General features: G+C 42.1%; 1 protein-coding gene across 1 annotated transcript in view; it reads right to left on the bottom strand.

Annotated features, from left to right (window-relative positions):
- Positions 1 to 13537, bottom strand: part of CPB2 (carboxypeptidase B2) — a 73495-nt gene that overhangs the window by 31511 nt on the left and 28447 nt on the right. The window contains 3 exon segments of the mRNA XM_059684482.1: positions 1612 to 1660; positions 1662 to 1720; positions 12611 to 12715. Of these exon segments, the coding sequence (XP_059540465.1) occupies positions 1612 to 1660; positions 1662 to 1720; positions 12611 to 12715 (213 nt within the window).

The raw sequence follows: 13537 nt of genomic DNA, 5'->3' as shown, positions 1-13537 counted from the left end.
TAGATGTGATCACTTATTGAACATTAAATTAGTATTATGTGTTATGCTAGGTATTTCTCATTTATTTAGTTTAGGATTTGCCCAACCCCATCTGAAAACTTTTATTCTTGGTATTCCTCTAATTGAGTTGATTTTCCCACCAATCCCCATTCTGATCTCTTCTGCATAAATTACCTCCAACATGAAATTATTCCTGTGTAATCCCATATGTTTCTAATCCCTGCACTTTTCTCATTCCCTGTAGTGTTTACATGTGCCACTCAAGTAGATTTCTCTTAACTGATATATGCTCAGTTATGTTTTATGTGCCCCTCATTAAATTAGAAAGGAATGTACTTCATAGTGCTTGAGTAATTTTACATGAATCATGATACTTATAGGTTAGAAAAATTATTGATGCTGAAGCCGGTTTGGCTCAGTGGATAGAGCGTCGGCCTGCGGACTGAGGGGTCCCAGGTTCAATTCCGGTCAAGGGCATGTACCTGGGTTGCGGGCATATCCCCAGTGAGAGATGTGCAGGAGGCAGCTGATTGATGTTTCTCTCTCATCGATGTTTCTAACTCTCTATCTCTCTCCCTTCCTCTCTGTAAAAAATCAATAAAATATATTTTAAAAAATTATTGATAATGGTTCCCAATAGAGATGAGATTGATCAGGATACTTATGCTCATGATTGAGTTAAAGTGTACTAAGGTTTAAATTCACATATAAGTTAGAATAAAAGTTCAATTAATTCTGTTCTAAATCTTGCAATTTATGATTTTACAAATAAAAAATGCTATTTAAAGGATTCCTAGTAAGAATAAATGGATCTAGGCATTGTGCATCAGTGGTAACTAATATCTCAAAAAGAGACAACTAGATGTTATACACATCCTGATCTGAGAGCACACTATCACAATGAAGTAGTCTTGCCAAAAAAGTTAATTCTAAATCTGATTAAGCTTACAGAATCCAAATATCAATTTTTAGAAAATACAGGGGACAGAGGAATAGGTTAAATTGCAACATGGCAAAATGCAACTAGCAAATTCAGACAATGGGAAACTTTTTTGTTCAATGAATAAATTGCAAGGAAGAGTGAGAACATGAGCATTTATGGATTACAGTAGAATTAAAAGACATATAAGTCAATCACAGCATATTAGCCTTCTTTGGATCCTGAATCGAAGAAACTTATTTAAAAGTTATTATGTAATTAAAAATTTAAATATTGATTGAACCTTTTATTTCAAGTAATTATTTTTAATTTTTAGATATATTTGTACTGTGGTTATTTTTTAAAGAGCTTTTTTAGAGACGCATACTAAAATATTTATTGATGAAATGATATGATGCCTGAGATTTGCTTTAAAATAATATGGGTAAGGTAGAAGTGTATATAGATGAAAATAGATCGGCTTAAGATGATTATTTCTGAAGCTCTCTGACAGGTACATAGGAGTGTACTATAAAATTATTTCCACTCACATAAGGTTGATCTTTTCTGTAATGATAATTATTTTGTTTCATAATGAAACCATTGTGCCAAGATCCAGGATTTTATAAATAATTAATTCAGAGTATCATGTATTCCCAAAGGGGGCAAGTTTTTTCTTTGCCTTCACCTACCGTTTTCCAAGAGTAGTCATAACCATCCACATTAACTACCGGCATAACAGAAATCCAGGTGCCTCAGAATATTGGTAAACAGATTTTCTTCCCCAGATAACTGAGTTACCTACAAATAAAACCAAGTGTGTTAAATAATATCTCTTTTAAGTTCTTCTAAACTTAGTCTGTTTCTTTTTCCTTTTTAAAAATTAGTTTTTATTGATTTCAGAGAGGAAGGGAGAGGGAGAGAGAGATAGAAACATCAATGATGAGAGAGAATCATCTATCGGCTGCCTCCTGCATGCCCTCTACTGAGGATGGAGCCAGCAACTCGGGCATGTGCCCTGACGTGGAATCAAATCATGACCTCCTGGTTCATGGGTTGAAGCTCAACCATTGAGCCACACCAGTCAGGCTAGTCTGTTTCTTTTATATGTCCCCCACCCCCTTTTTTAAAGTCATTTGGCATGTTTAAATTTACAAATTTAACTTCTAGGAAGAGTATCAAATGGTCTTCCTATTTGATGGAGGCAGAAAACAAAACCATACATTTAATAAAAATTTCCTTTGAGAAATAAAAATAATTATTTATTAAATCCATAAAGCCCACTACAAAGATTTAAGGAAGCAAAAACCTGATATAGTTCTTTTCAATAATCCATATCAATCAGAGCTTTAATTTTTGTCTTATGTCCAGATAGGACTAGTGATATTCCTACATTGTCTTTGTAACTTTTGGGGCTAAGTTTTTGCAGTAATAGCAGTATGTTTCCCAAGCATCAGATCATTTGGCTTTAAAATCAGTGGTAGCTTTTCCTAAGTACTGGCTATGAGTTTCCGAATAGGCATAATCTGACACTGCTTGTTTGGTTCCAGCGGTTCTCAACCTGTGGGTCATGACCCCTTTGGCGGTCGAACGACCCTTTCACAGGGGTCGCCTAAGACCATCCTGCATATCAGATATTTACATTATGATTCATAACAGTAGCGACATTACAGTTATGAAGTAGCAACGAAAATAATTTTATGGTTGAGTCACAATACGAGGAACTGTATTTAAAGGGCCAGAAGGTTGAGAACCACTGGTTTAGACCCACACCTAGCTTAGGGTCACATTTTCCAACATGATCTAATGACATCCTCATTTTGATGACTGAGAAGTGCATCACAAAATAACCAAATATAAAGGCAGGATAACCACAAAGACAAATTTCAGCTGGTTAAACCATTGCTTCTAGGACTAAGCTTTGGTATAAACACATTATCATAATGAAGTAGTGGCAGCATTGCTTTATTTTAATTTGTGGATTTGTTTACAATTATTTGTTGCTTTAAACTTTACTCAAAAACACCTCAAAAGATGTTTTTAAAAAAGATTTTTTTATTATTGACAAAAGAAAAATGTCTTTAATCCTACCTTAACTATAGTAAAATCTTTACCATTTTCTCTTTTTGAATATTTAAAATATCATTTTCATATTCTGCTAAAACAATCATGAGTCATGTTAAAAATTTTTGCAATGGACAACCACTACATGAAATATGGGAGAAAGGAAAGCTAAAGTACAAGTTGTTTTTTAATCTACTATGGGCCAGAAATGAAAGCTTAATGAGAAGGAAGCAAATTTTATAGACTAAAAGAAGCAATTTTTTCAAGAGTTGAGCAACTAGTAAAATACATTTTTATGCTCTAAATTTGTAAATTTATGTTGAAGTCATGTTTCAGTATTAACATAGCAGTTAAGTATCAGAAAAAGATTAGAGACCTGATTTATTTTAAAGTAATAAAGCATTTATCATTTTAATTTCTACAATGTTTGTTGAAGTTTTAATATATGTGGCCCAGTAGGTTTCTTTGTCTGCCTCTCTATCTCTCTCTTTGGCTTAAAATTTATCTCTCACAATTTTGTAGGCCAGAGGTCCAAAATCAAGGTGTCAGCAGGATTGGTTCCTTCTTGAGGTTCTGAGGAAGAATCTGTCCCATGACTCTCTCCTAGCTTCTAGGGGTTGTTTGGCATTACTTGGCTCATAGCTACACCACTACAATCTCTGCCTCCATTGTCACATGGCCTTCTTTTTTAAAAATTTATCTTTATTGTTGAGAGTGTTACAGATGTCTCCCCTTTTTCCCCATTGCCCCCCTCTACCAGATTCCCACCCTGCCCCAAGCCTTCATTGCCCTATTGTCTATGTCCATGGGCAATGCATATGTGTGTATGTTCTATCACATCGCATATCATTTCTTTTTTTGTGGTGGGAATAATCAATATTTAGTCTCTCAGCAGTTTGAAGATTATAATATAACTAGTGGCCCAGTGCACAAAATTTGTGCACATTAAAAGGGGATTAACTAGGGAAAATATTTTAATATTGCTATATGCCCTTTCTCTATAATAGAAGTGTCAGAGATAAAAGGAAATTAGTAAAATGTATATGAAAATCTTCCTCCTGTCAGTCTCTGGGGCACTCCACGGGACCCAGAGTCAAGTCTCTGCCCACCCATGTGCGGCTCAAAATTGCTCAAGACCCAGACCTGGCCAGACCCACCCCCATTGGGCTAGATCCAGACCCAGCTGGTCCCACCCCTGTCAAGCTCCGCTGGGCAGGGTTGCAGCCTCAGGTCCCCTGGCCTGGCACTGGGGTGGGGAGTGTGGCTTGAGGTTGTCTGGCCAGCGCCGGGGCAGGGGGCATGGCCTGAGGTCCCCTGGCCTGGCACTGGGGTGGGGGGTATGCTTGAGGTCCCCAGTGAAGCTCCGCCAGGTGGGGGATGTGGCTGAGATCCCCCATCAAGCCCTGCTGGGCCGGAGGTGTAGCCTGAGGTCCTCCAGCCCATCACCAGGGTGAGGAGGGTGCACTTTGAAGTTCCCCTTCAATCCCCGCCAGGTGGGGGGCATGGCCTGAGTTCCCCTGTCAAGCCCCGGCAGGCGGGGGCACAGCCTTAGGTCCCCTGGCCTGGTGCTGGGGTGGGGAGCGTGGCCTGAGTTCCCCTGTTAAGTCCTGCTGGGGTGGGGGGTGCAGCCTGAGGTCCCCTGTCAAGCCCCATGGGGAGGGTTTGGGAGGAGTGCAGTCTCAGGTCCCTGCTGATTGCTTGTTAAGGCTTGTTTTGGGAACTCAGCCTCTGCTGTGGGTGCAGCCATCTTGTGTTACAGAGCCCTTCCTTCCCCCCTCCACTGTGGGCGCTGTCATCTTTGTGATGGAGTGATGGTCAATTTGCATATTCCCTTTTTACTATATAGGATACTGTTAAGTCTTGAGTTTCAGTGCTTTTTAAAACTGAATTCAACACTTTCTAAAAGCTACAGGGGCTAGAGCTGGGAAGACTCCTGTAGCCTGATGGCTCCTTTGGTTGTACTGATCTGATTCTGGTTTGTAAACATAAAACAAATCCCCCACTGTATTCTAGAAAATTTGGTCACTGTGGCTAAGATTTCCAGTACTATGTTGAACAAAAGTGGTAAAAGGGAAATTTCTGTCTTGTTCCTATTCTTAGGGAATATGGTTTTAATTTTTGCCCATTGAGTATGATGGTGGTTGTAGGTTTGTCATATATGACCTTTATGTTAAGGTATACTCCCTCTATCCCCCCTTTCCTGAGAATTTTTATTAAAAATGGGTGCTGGCGCTAGCCAGTTTGGCTCAATAGATGGAGTTTCAGCCTGCATACCAAAGGGTCCCAGGTTCGATTCTGGTCAAGGGCACGTACCCCGGTTGCAGGCTCCTCTCTAGCCCAGGCCCTGGTCAGGGGCATGCAGGAGGCAACCAATCGATGTGTTTCTCTCACATTGATATTTCTCTCTGTCTTTCCCTCTCTTCCACTCTCTTTCTAAAAATAAAAAATGGGTACAGGATTTTGTCAAATGCTTTTTCTGTGTCTATTAATATGATCATGTGATTATCTTTCAGTTTTTTTTATGTGATGTATCACATTTATTGATTTGTGAATATTGTACCAGCCTTTCATCCCTGGAATAATTCCCACTTGGTCATGGTGTTTGATCTTTTTGATCCGATTTGCTAATATTTTGTTGAGGATTTTAGCATTTGTGTTCATCAGGGATACTGGCCTGTAACTTTCCTTCTTTGTAGTATCTTTATCTTGTTTTAGAATTAGGATAGTATTGGCCTCATAAAAAGAACTTGAAAGTTTTCCTTCCTCTTGGATTTTTTGGAATAGTTTGAGGAGGATAGGTATTCTTCTTTGAATGTTTGGTAAAACTCACCTGTGAAGTCATTGGACCAAGACTTTTGTTTGCTGGGAGTTTTTTATTACTGCTTCAATTTCATTGGTTGTTATTTGTGTATTCAGGTTTTCTGAATCTTCCTGATTGAGTTTTGGAAGATTGCATGATTCTTGCAATTTGTCCATTTCGCCAAGGTTTTCCAATTTGTTGGCATATACTTGTTCATAGTATTTTCTTACAATCCTTTGTATTTCTGTGGTGTCAGTTGTTACTTCACCTCTTTCATTTATGATTTTATTTATTTAGGCCCTCTTTCTTTGTTTCTTGATGAGTCTGGCTAAAGGTTCATCAGTCTTGTTTATATTTTCAAAGAATCAGCTCTTAGTTTCATTGATCTTTTGTATTTTTTTTTTAATTTTTTTTTTAGTCTCTATGTCATTTAGTTCCACCCTGATCTTTATTTTTTCCTTCCTTCTCCTTATTCTGGTCTGTTCTTATTCTCTTCCTAGTTCTTTTAGAAGTAGAGTTAGATATTTTATTAGAGATTTTTCTTGCTTCACTCTCTTTATTTCCTTCTTACCTTTTTCAATGGTTAGATGGGAACTTTAGCCATAAGCTAGGCTTATGATCAATGTTAGCCCAGAAATTTCTTGTTTAATAAGCAGGGCTCCAAACAGAAGGATTGAGTGAGAGTTGAAATATAGCCTTTGAAAATAGAAGGATAGAGGGAAACTGTACAATAAGGGGACTTCTCAATGCCTGTAAGTAGAGAAGAGGGCTGAATGGATCAGCTAGATTAGCATCTGAAGTGAGGTAGGGGAAAAGGAGTCTTGTGGGATCTAATGCTATCTCCAGGTGAATAGTGTCAGAATTGAGTTAAATTGTAGGACACATAGCTGGTGTCACAGAATTGCTTGGTGTAGGGAAAATCCTCGTACATTTGGTATCAGAGTGTTGTGAGTGTGGTGTTAATGTGAGACTAAAAGAAAAACTCAGGAGTAATGTCGGTTTTCTTTACACAGACTTTAAAGCTAAGCCAATTCACTTTTGGGTGCTTTACCTTTTTTTGTTGTTGCTGTTGTTAATCCCCACCTGAGTATATTGTTTCCACTGATTATTTTTTAGAAAGAGAGAGTGGAAGGGAGGAGAGAGAGATTGAGAGAGAGAGAGAGAGAGAGAGAGAGAGAGAGAGAGAGAGAAAGATATCAATTGTTTGTCTTCTGTATTTGTGCAGGGATAGAAGCTGCAACCAGAGTATGTGCTCTTGACTGGGAATAGAACCCACAACCCTACAGGGGCCAACATTCTAACCACTGAGCAGCACCAGCCAGGGCTAGGTTGCTTTAATTTTTAAATATAAAATCCACACCCACAAATTTTTTTAAGCTAAATATTTTATTTTCCTCATACAGTTGTTTGAATCATTATGGAAGTCAGACGGAGCAGGCAAAGATGGAGCTTAAATGTCCATTAAAAAGAGCTCTGTTGACTTAGGCTACAAAAATCAGGCTGACATTGTTGGGGCAAAATACTTGATTGTAAGTTTCTTGAAATGTATCTTGTTTTCCATTGTTTCTCCATGGTCTGGAACTGCATAGGCAATTTATAAATGTGAAATAAATAATTTAACCTTATAAGGATTCTGCAAGTGGAAGGAAAGATTTGTAAATTTGGGACAGACAGCAATTAAGGACAAGTTTACCAATGTAAATTAGAGTCAATATGAGTTGAAATTTCTTTCTGGCCCAATCCAGATTCAGTTATAAAATAAAAAATAAATGTACTCTCTCTTCCTTTGCACCTTTCTCTCTCTACCAACTGCTACTTCATTCATTACCTAAAACAAATAGAACTACCCAATGTGGAGAAGATTCCAGATCATCAAATGACTGGGCTGTGTTAGGGTCTGCTCAGTTGGGAACTATCTTCATTTGGTCAAGGTAGTACCAGCGGTGGTTGGGAACTTTTCAGTAGGTCCAGGAATGCTACAGCTCCCATCCATGGGGAAGAAAGGATAAGTCAAATGAAGATAGTTAGAGATGTACTTGACAAGAGGTCAGAAGAGGTAGAAATAATTTTACTTTTTTTTTTAATTAAATCTTTATTGTTCAGATTATTACATTTGTTCCTCTTTTTTTTCCCCCATAACTCCCCTCCTCCCATCTCCCACCCCACCCTCCGCCCTCACTCCCCACCCACTGTCCTCATCCATAGGTGCACGATTTTTGTCCAGTCTCTTCCCGAATCTCCCACACCCCTTCCCCCCCCCAAGAATAGTCAGTCCATTCCCTTTCTATGTCCCTGATTCTATTATAATCACCAGTTCATTCTGTTCATCAGATTATTTATTCACTTGATTCTTAGATTCACTTGTTGATAGATGCATATTTGTTGTTCATAATTTGTATCTTTACCTTTTTCTTCCTCTTCCTCTTCTTAAAGGATACCTTTCAGCATTTCATATAATCCTGGTTTGGTGGTGATGAACTCCTTTAGATTTTCCTTATCTTTGAAGCTCTTTATCTGACCTTCAATTCTGAATGATAGCTTTGCTGGATAAAGTAATCTTGGTTGTAGGTTCTTGGTATTCATCACTTTGAATATTTCTTGCCATTCCCTTCTGGCCTGCAAAGTTTCTGTTGAGAAATCAGCTGACAGTCATATGGATACTCCCTTGTAGGTAACTCGGTTTCTTTCTCTTTCTGCTTTTAAGATTCTCTCTTTGTCTTTTGCTCTTGGCATTTTAATTATGATGTGTCTTGGTGTGGTCCTCTTTGGATTCCTTTTGTTTGGGGTTCTCCGCGTTTCTTGGACCTGTAAGTCCATTTCTTTCACCAGGTGGGGGAAGTTTTCTGTCATTATTTCTTCAAATAGGTTTTCAATATCTTGGTCTCTTTCATCTTCTGGCACCTCTATAATTCTGATGTTGGTACGCTTGAAGCTGTCCCAGAGGCTCCTTACACTATCCTCACATTTTTGGATTCTTTTTTCATTTTGCTTTTCCCGTTGGGTGTTTTTTGCTTCCTCGCATTTCAAATCATTGACTTGATTCTTGCGCTCCTCTGGTCTGCTGTCGGGAGTCTGTATAATATTCGTTATTTCAGTCCGTGTATGCTTAATTTCTAGTTGGTTCCCCAATATAACATCGAGGGTCTCGTTAGTTTTCTTGTAGATCTCATAAAGTTTATCGGCGGCTTCTAAACAGTTCTTGAGAGACCTTAAAAGTGTGGTTCTGAACTCTATATCTTCCATTGACAATTTTGTCCTGTTTCTTTGTCTCTGCATTTTGTTATGCTTCCTTGGTGCACCCCCTAGTGGTCTTTGTTCGCAGTCTTATAGTTAAACCTTCATTGTTGTAGCTAATCCCAGGTAGGGTTTGACCTCCAGGCCAAGTGGCTATGAGAATCAGCTGTGTCAGCAGTGAGAGAACTCCTGTCCTCTAGGGAGGTGCTAATCTAGCCTTTGCCTGAGGCTATCCGGCAAATGCCTCTGTGCAGGCCTTGGGCAGGGCGGGTCACACAGGATCAACAGGGTGGGCCGGAGAGAGCAGTTATGGCGGCTCTCAGTCCTGTCCCCAGGGGCTCTGCCTCTCTGAGTCCCAGCACCCGCTGCAAAGCTGGGAGAGAAAGCTGCACTCGCTCTGACCGAAGCCAGACAGTCCTGCTTCTCCCGTTTGAGTCTGGGTCCCTAAAGACTCACCTGTATCTGGAGCTCAGAGTCTGCGACTCCCTCCCGATTGAAAACAACAACCGCACCCTCCGCCGCCAGCCCGCTCCGCGCACTCCGCACCTCAGAATTTGACTTCACCACTGCGCCTCCTCTGAGTTTCCTCCTAGTTGTAGGACTTCCACTCAGCCAGCGTTCCTGTGGTTCTGGGTGATGTCCCTTCCGTCTTTTAGTTTTACTTTTGAGGTAGTTGTTCAAAGCAGCAAACTCCGGCGTTAACCTATGCCGCCATCTTGGTTCTCCCTGGATGATTCTTCTAATTTTACTTTTGATGAACTTTATTTGTTAAGACATCAATCTAAGTGGTAATCTCTTAATTTCCTAACTCATTTGTTTTGTGTTACTGTGTATATGCAAACATAGTTTCAGGTTTATAGTCATTACTAGTAGCCCGGTGCACGAAATTCATGCACTGGGGTGGGTGAGGGGAGGGCCTCTCAGTCTGGCCTTCGCCCTCTCCAATCCGAGACCCCTCAGGGAATGTCCAACTACCTGTTTGTGCCCACACTTTTAACAGATAACAGCTCCATTGTTGTTTCTTTCTTATGCTTAAAACCATTGGAATTAGTAGGTATTCAAAGTGTGTATACATTTTGGGGGGACACCCTGCATATCTCTAGTCAGTGGTGAAAGAAACCAACAGCAGATTTGGAACTCCCAGACAGGAAACCTCGCTCACTCCCCACATGTCTCCCCACTTCACTTTCCACCTTTGTGGGCAGGAGAATCAACGTTTTCTCTCATTAATTCGGAAAAGCACGTCCTGTCACCTGCTGCCCGGCAGGAGTGCGCTAGGCCCCAAGCAAGCGAGGCTCAGTCAGGGCAGCCTTCGCTCATGGGTGCTGGCACCCAAAGTGCACATTCCTTCTCTACAGTCGCCCCGACTATCCCACTGTTTCACTGAGAGGACAGAATTCCTCTCCGCCTCTGGGTTCTTGCTCTTGAACACTGACCGAAGGCACCTCAGCGAGGGCCGCCCGCGCCCACCAGGTGTGTCTGTCTGCATCTGCTCCCGCCTCAGCACCTGCATTAGCCCCCTAGAGGTGATCTCATAGCTACACTGGCCTCCGTGGGAACAGGGCATCACCACTCCTCCCTCTCACTGTCATCCCACAGGCGCCCACCCTCAGCACCCAGAACACCCAGACACTCTCCAAAGGACGTGAGCACATCAGAGAGGATGTGTGCACATCCTGTGGGGGTGTTAGGCATGCTGGGTTGATGGAAGTGCAGTGGAGAGGCGGGGGGAACTTGTGCACGCCTTGGTTTGCAACTGTTGCAGACGCGGGAGGGTGACAGTGTGCTGGGGGATGTTCGCATGCCAGGGGGGGATGTGCACACCGGAGGCCTCTGGCTTTGCAGATCCGCAAACCCCTGTGGTGTGGCCAGGAGGACGTCAGTCTGGCCTGCCATGGTAGCTGTCCCTGCGATCCTGCACCTTCTGGGCCAGGAGGCGGATCTTGCGCAGCCACTCCTGGGCGCTGATGGCCTGCAGGCGCTACTTCAGCTCAGCCTGCAGGCTCTGCTTGGCGCGCTCACAGCTGTCACCATCACCATGTGGGGAGTACAGGCTGCCCTCCACCGGCCTGCCTCCCCTGTCCAGAGGCTCTCTGCGCTGCTCACCTGCCCAGAATGACTGGGGCTGGGCAGAAGCCAGGCTTCCTGCCCTGCCCAACCCTGGCCAATCCGCCCCTGTGCGAGCTGCCGCCCCGCCGGGAAGGGTCACGGATCTGGGTCCCGGGACCGCGGAGAGTCTCAAGTGCTGCCACCCGCCTGGCAGGCTCACAGATCCGTGTCTTGGTCCCGCGGACAGCCTCAAGCACTGCCCTCCACCCGGCAGGGTCACGGATCTGGGTCCCAGACCGTGGACAGTCCCAAGCACTGCCCCCCGCCCGGCAGGGTCACAGATCCTGTCCTGGACCACGGACAGCCTTGACCGCTGCCGCCTGCCTTCAATATACAAATTAGCCACCGGCTTGTTGCTTCAGGGTGGGGGTCTCCACTGGGGTGCCTGGCCAGTCTGGGTGAGGGGATGATGGCTGTTTTCAGGTTGGCGGGCAACTGAGGCTCCCAACCTCTCCTTTTTTTCTTTTTTTTTTTTTCATTCTGGGATTTATTTACCTGCTATGGCTGTCACTGGTGCTGAGAGCCGACTTTAGCTCTGAGGCTCAACTCCAGCTCTGAGACCTCAGCTGTTGAAAGCAGGGATCTGGGTTTGTTTGGGTTCTATAATTGTAACACTGTTGCGATCCTGCTGGCTGAAGCCCGGCTGGCCGAAAGCAGGTTTCTGGGGAATGTTTAGCTTCTATAATTGCAACATTGTTTCTTAGAGTTGCAGCTCAGAGGCCGGCAGCTCCAGGCGGGGAACCTTGGCTTCCTCCGTCACTGGAGCAAGCAAGCCTCCTATTCACTTCAGCTGCCTGGCTGCCGGCCGCCATCTTGGTTGGCAGTTAATTTGCATATATCCTGCTGATTAGCCAATGGGAAGGGTGTCGAGGTTATGGTCAATTTACATGTTTCTCTTTTATTAGATAGGATAATTTTTACTTTTATGACATACTCTTTGTCTTATATATGGATTTTTTTATGCCAAGGCCTTTTTCAGGGACAAAAATCCTCTATTATGATATATGAAAAAATATGATCTGCCCTATAATGTACTTTATATTAATTTTGCAAGGGCAGAATATGGCAAAAAATGTCTGGATAATTCAAATCAAAAGAATGAGAAATTAAATGAAACTTAATTTATGTAATTGCTTTAGTTCTTTCTTCTACTTGTAAAAATATTACAATTGCATGCTACTTCTTAATTATGTTCTAGTGGTTAGCCCTAGCTTAAAATGTAAGAAAGAAAAGGCCGACAATCTTTAGAATGATTTTAATGCTTGAAGTTATGACTCTAAAGCATAATATGCATATAAGTTATCTGGGAAGCTTGTGAAAATTGTAGATTTCTATGCCTCACCTCCAGAGATTTTAAGTCATGAATTCTAGGCTGTGACTTGGGAAAATGCATTTTGTAAACAATCCAGCTGATTTTGACACAGTTGGTCTTAGGCCACGTATTTCGAAACTCTGGTCTAAGAGAATGTGAATACTGTACTTACATGGTCTATGAACCACAAGCAGAAAGCAGGGGAGATCCATTCTCTGACATGGAGTCCACAGTCAATCCAAACAGCATTTTTGGCTGCTTGTTGCTTTTCAGAAACCTGCCCAAAGAAAATAAAAATAATAGCAAGGAGCCTCAGGATAACTTCCATTTATTTAGGGCTTATATTTTAACTAGAGGCCCAATGCACGAAATTTGTGCAAGAGTAGGCCTTTCTTCCCCCGGCTGCCAGCACCGGCTTCCCTCTGGCACCTGGACCCGGGCTTCCCTCGCAGCCCTGGCTTCCTCTGGAAGGTCTTCCGGAAGGATGTCTGGTTTAATTAGCATATTATGCTTTTATTATTATAGACTCTTTTAACAAATATATGACATATGCATTAGTCTCTGAATTACTTTGAGAATTCTGAAGAAAAATTAAAAGCTGGTGAGATTAAAAGTGAAGAGATAAAATTATTAAGATCACATACCTGGTAAGAGTCAGAATTAAGCATTGAAGCCAGGGCTTTTGACTTAAAGCTCTTTTATTCCCCAAACATTTAAGTAGTTATAACTAGTGGAAATGTAGAAGTAGAGACCAGAGAACTAGTGCTTCAGGCACTTTCTTCACACATCGTTAGAGGTAAATGGTATGTGTTGGGTAGGCAGCTATCTGTGGGAGGTGTGGAACAGAGAAAGGCTTGAGAAAGGAGAGCCAGTAGGCTATTTCTCCATTTCATACAAAAAGAATCACACATCTAACTTCACACAAACTTATCACCAATATATCTGGGGACAATAGGCTTGTTCTGATTCACAGTATTGGGGGGTGGGGGGCTAGTGCATGATGTCAAATCTCTGGAAAAGGAGATATTTTCCAACCTTTCTTTTCTCAGTGATAGCCTTTAAGATCTTCAGCAGAATTCTCAAATTCACCTCCAAACAA

This window comes from Myotis daubentonii, chromosome 2, assembly GCF_963259705.1.
Source record: "Myotis daubentonii chromosome 2, mMyoDau2.1, whole genome shotgun sequence".
Lineage (NCBI taxonomy): Eukaryota > Metazoa > Chordata > Mammalia > Chiroptera > Vespertilionidae > Myotis > Myotis daubentonii.
The sequence above is the reverse complement of the archived record's forward strand: the minus strand, read 5'-3'. Positions and strand labels throughout refer to the sequence as shown.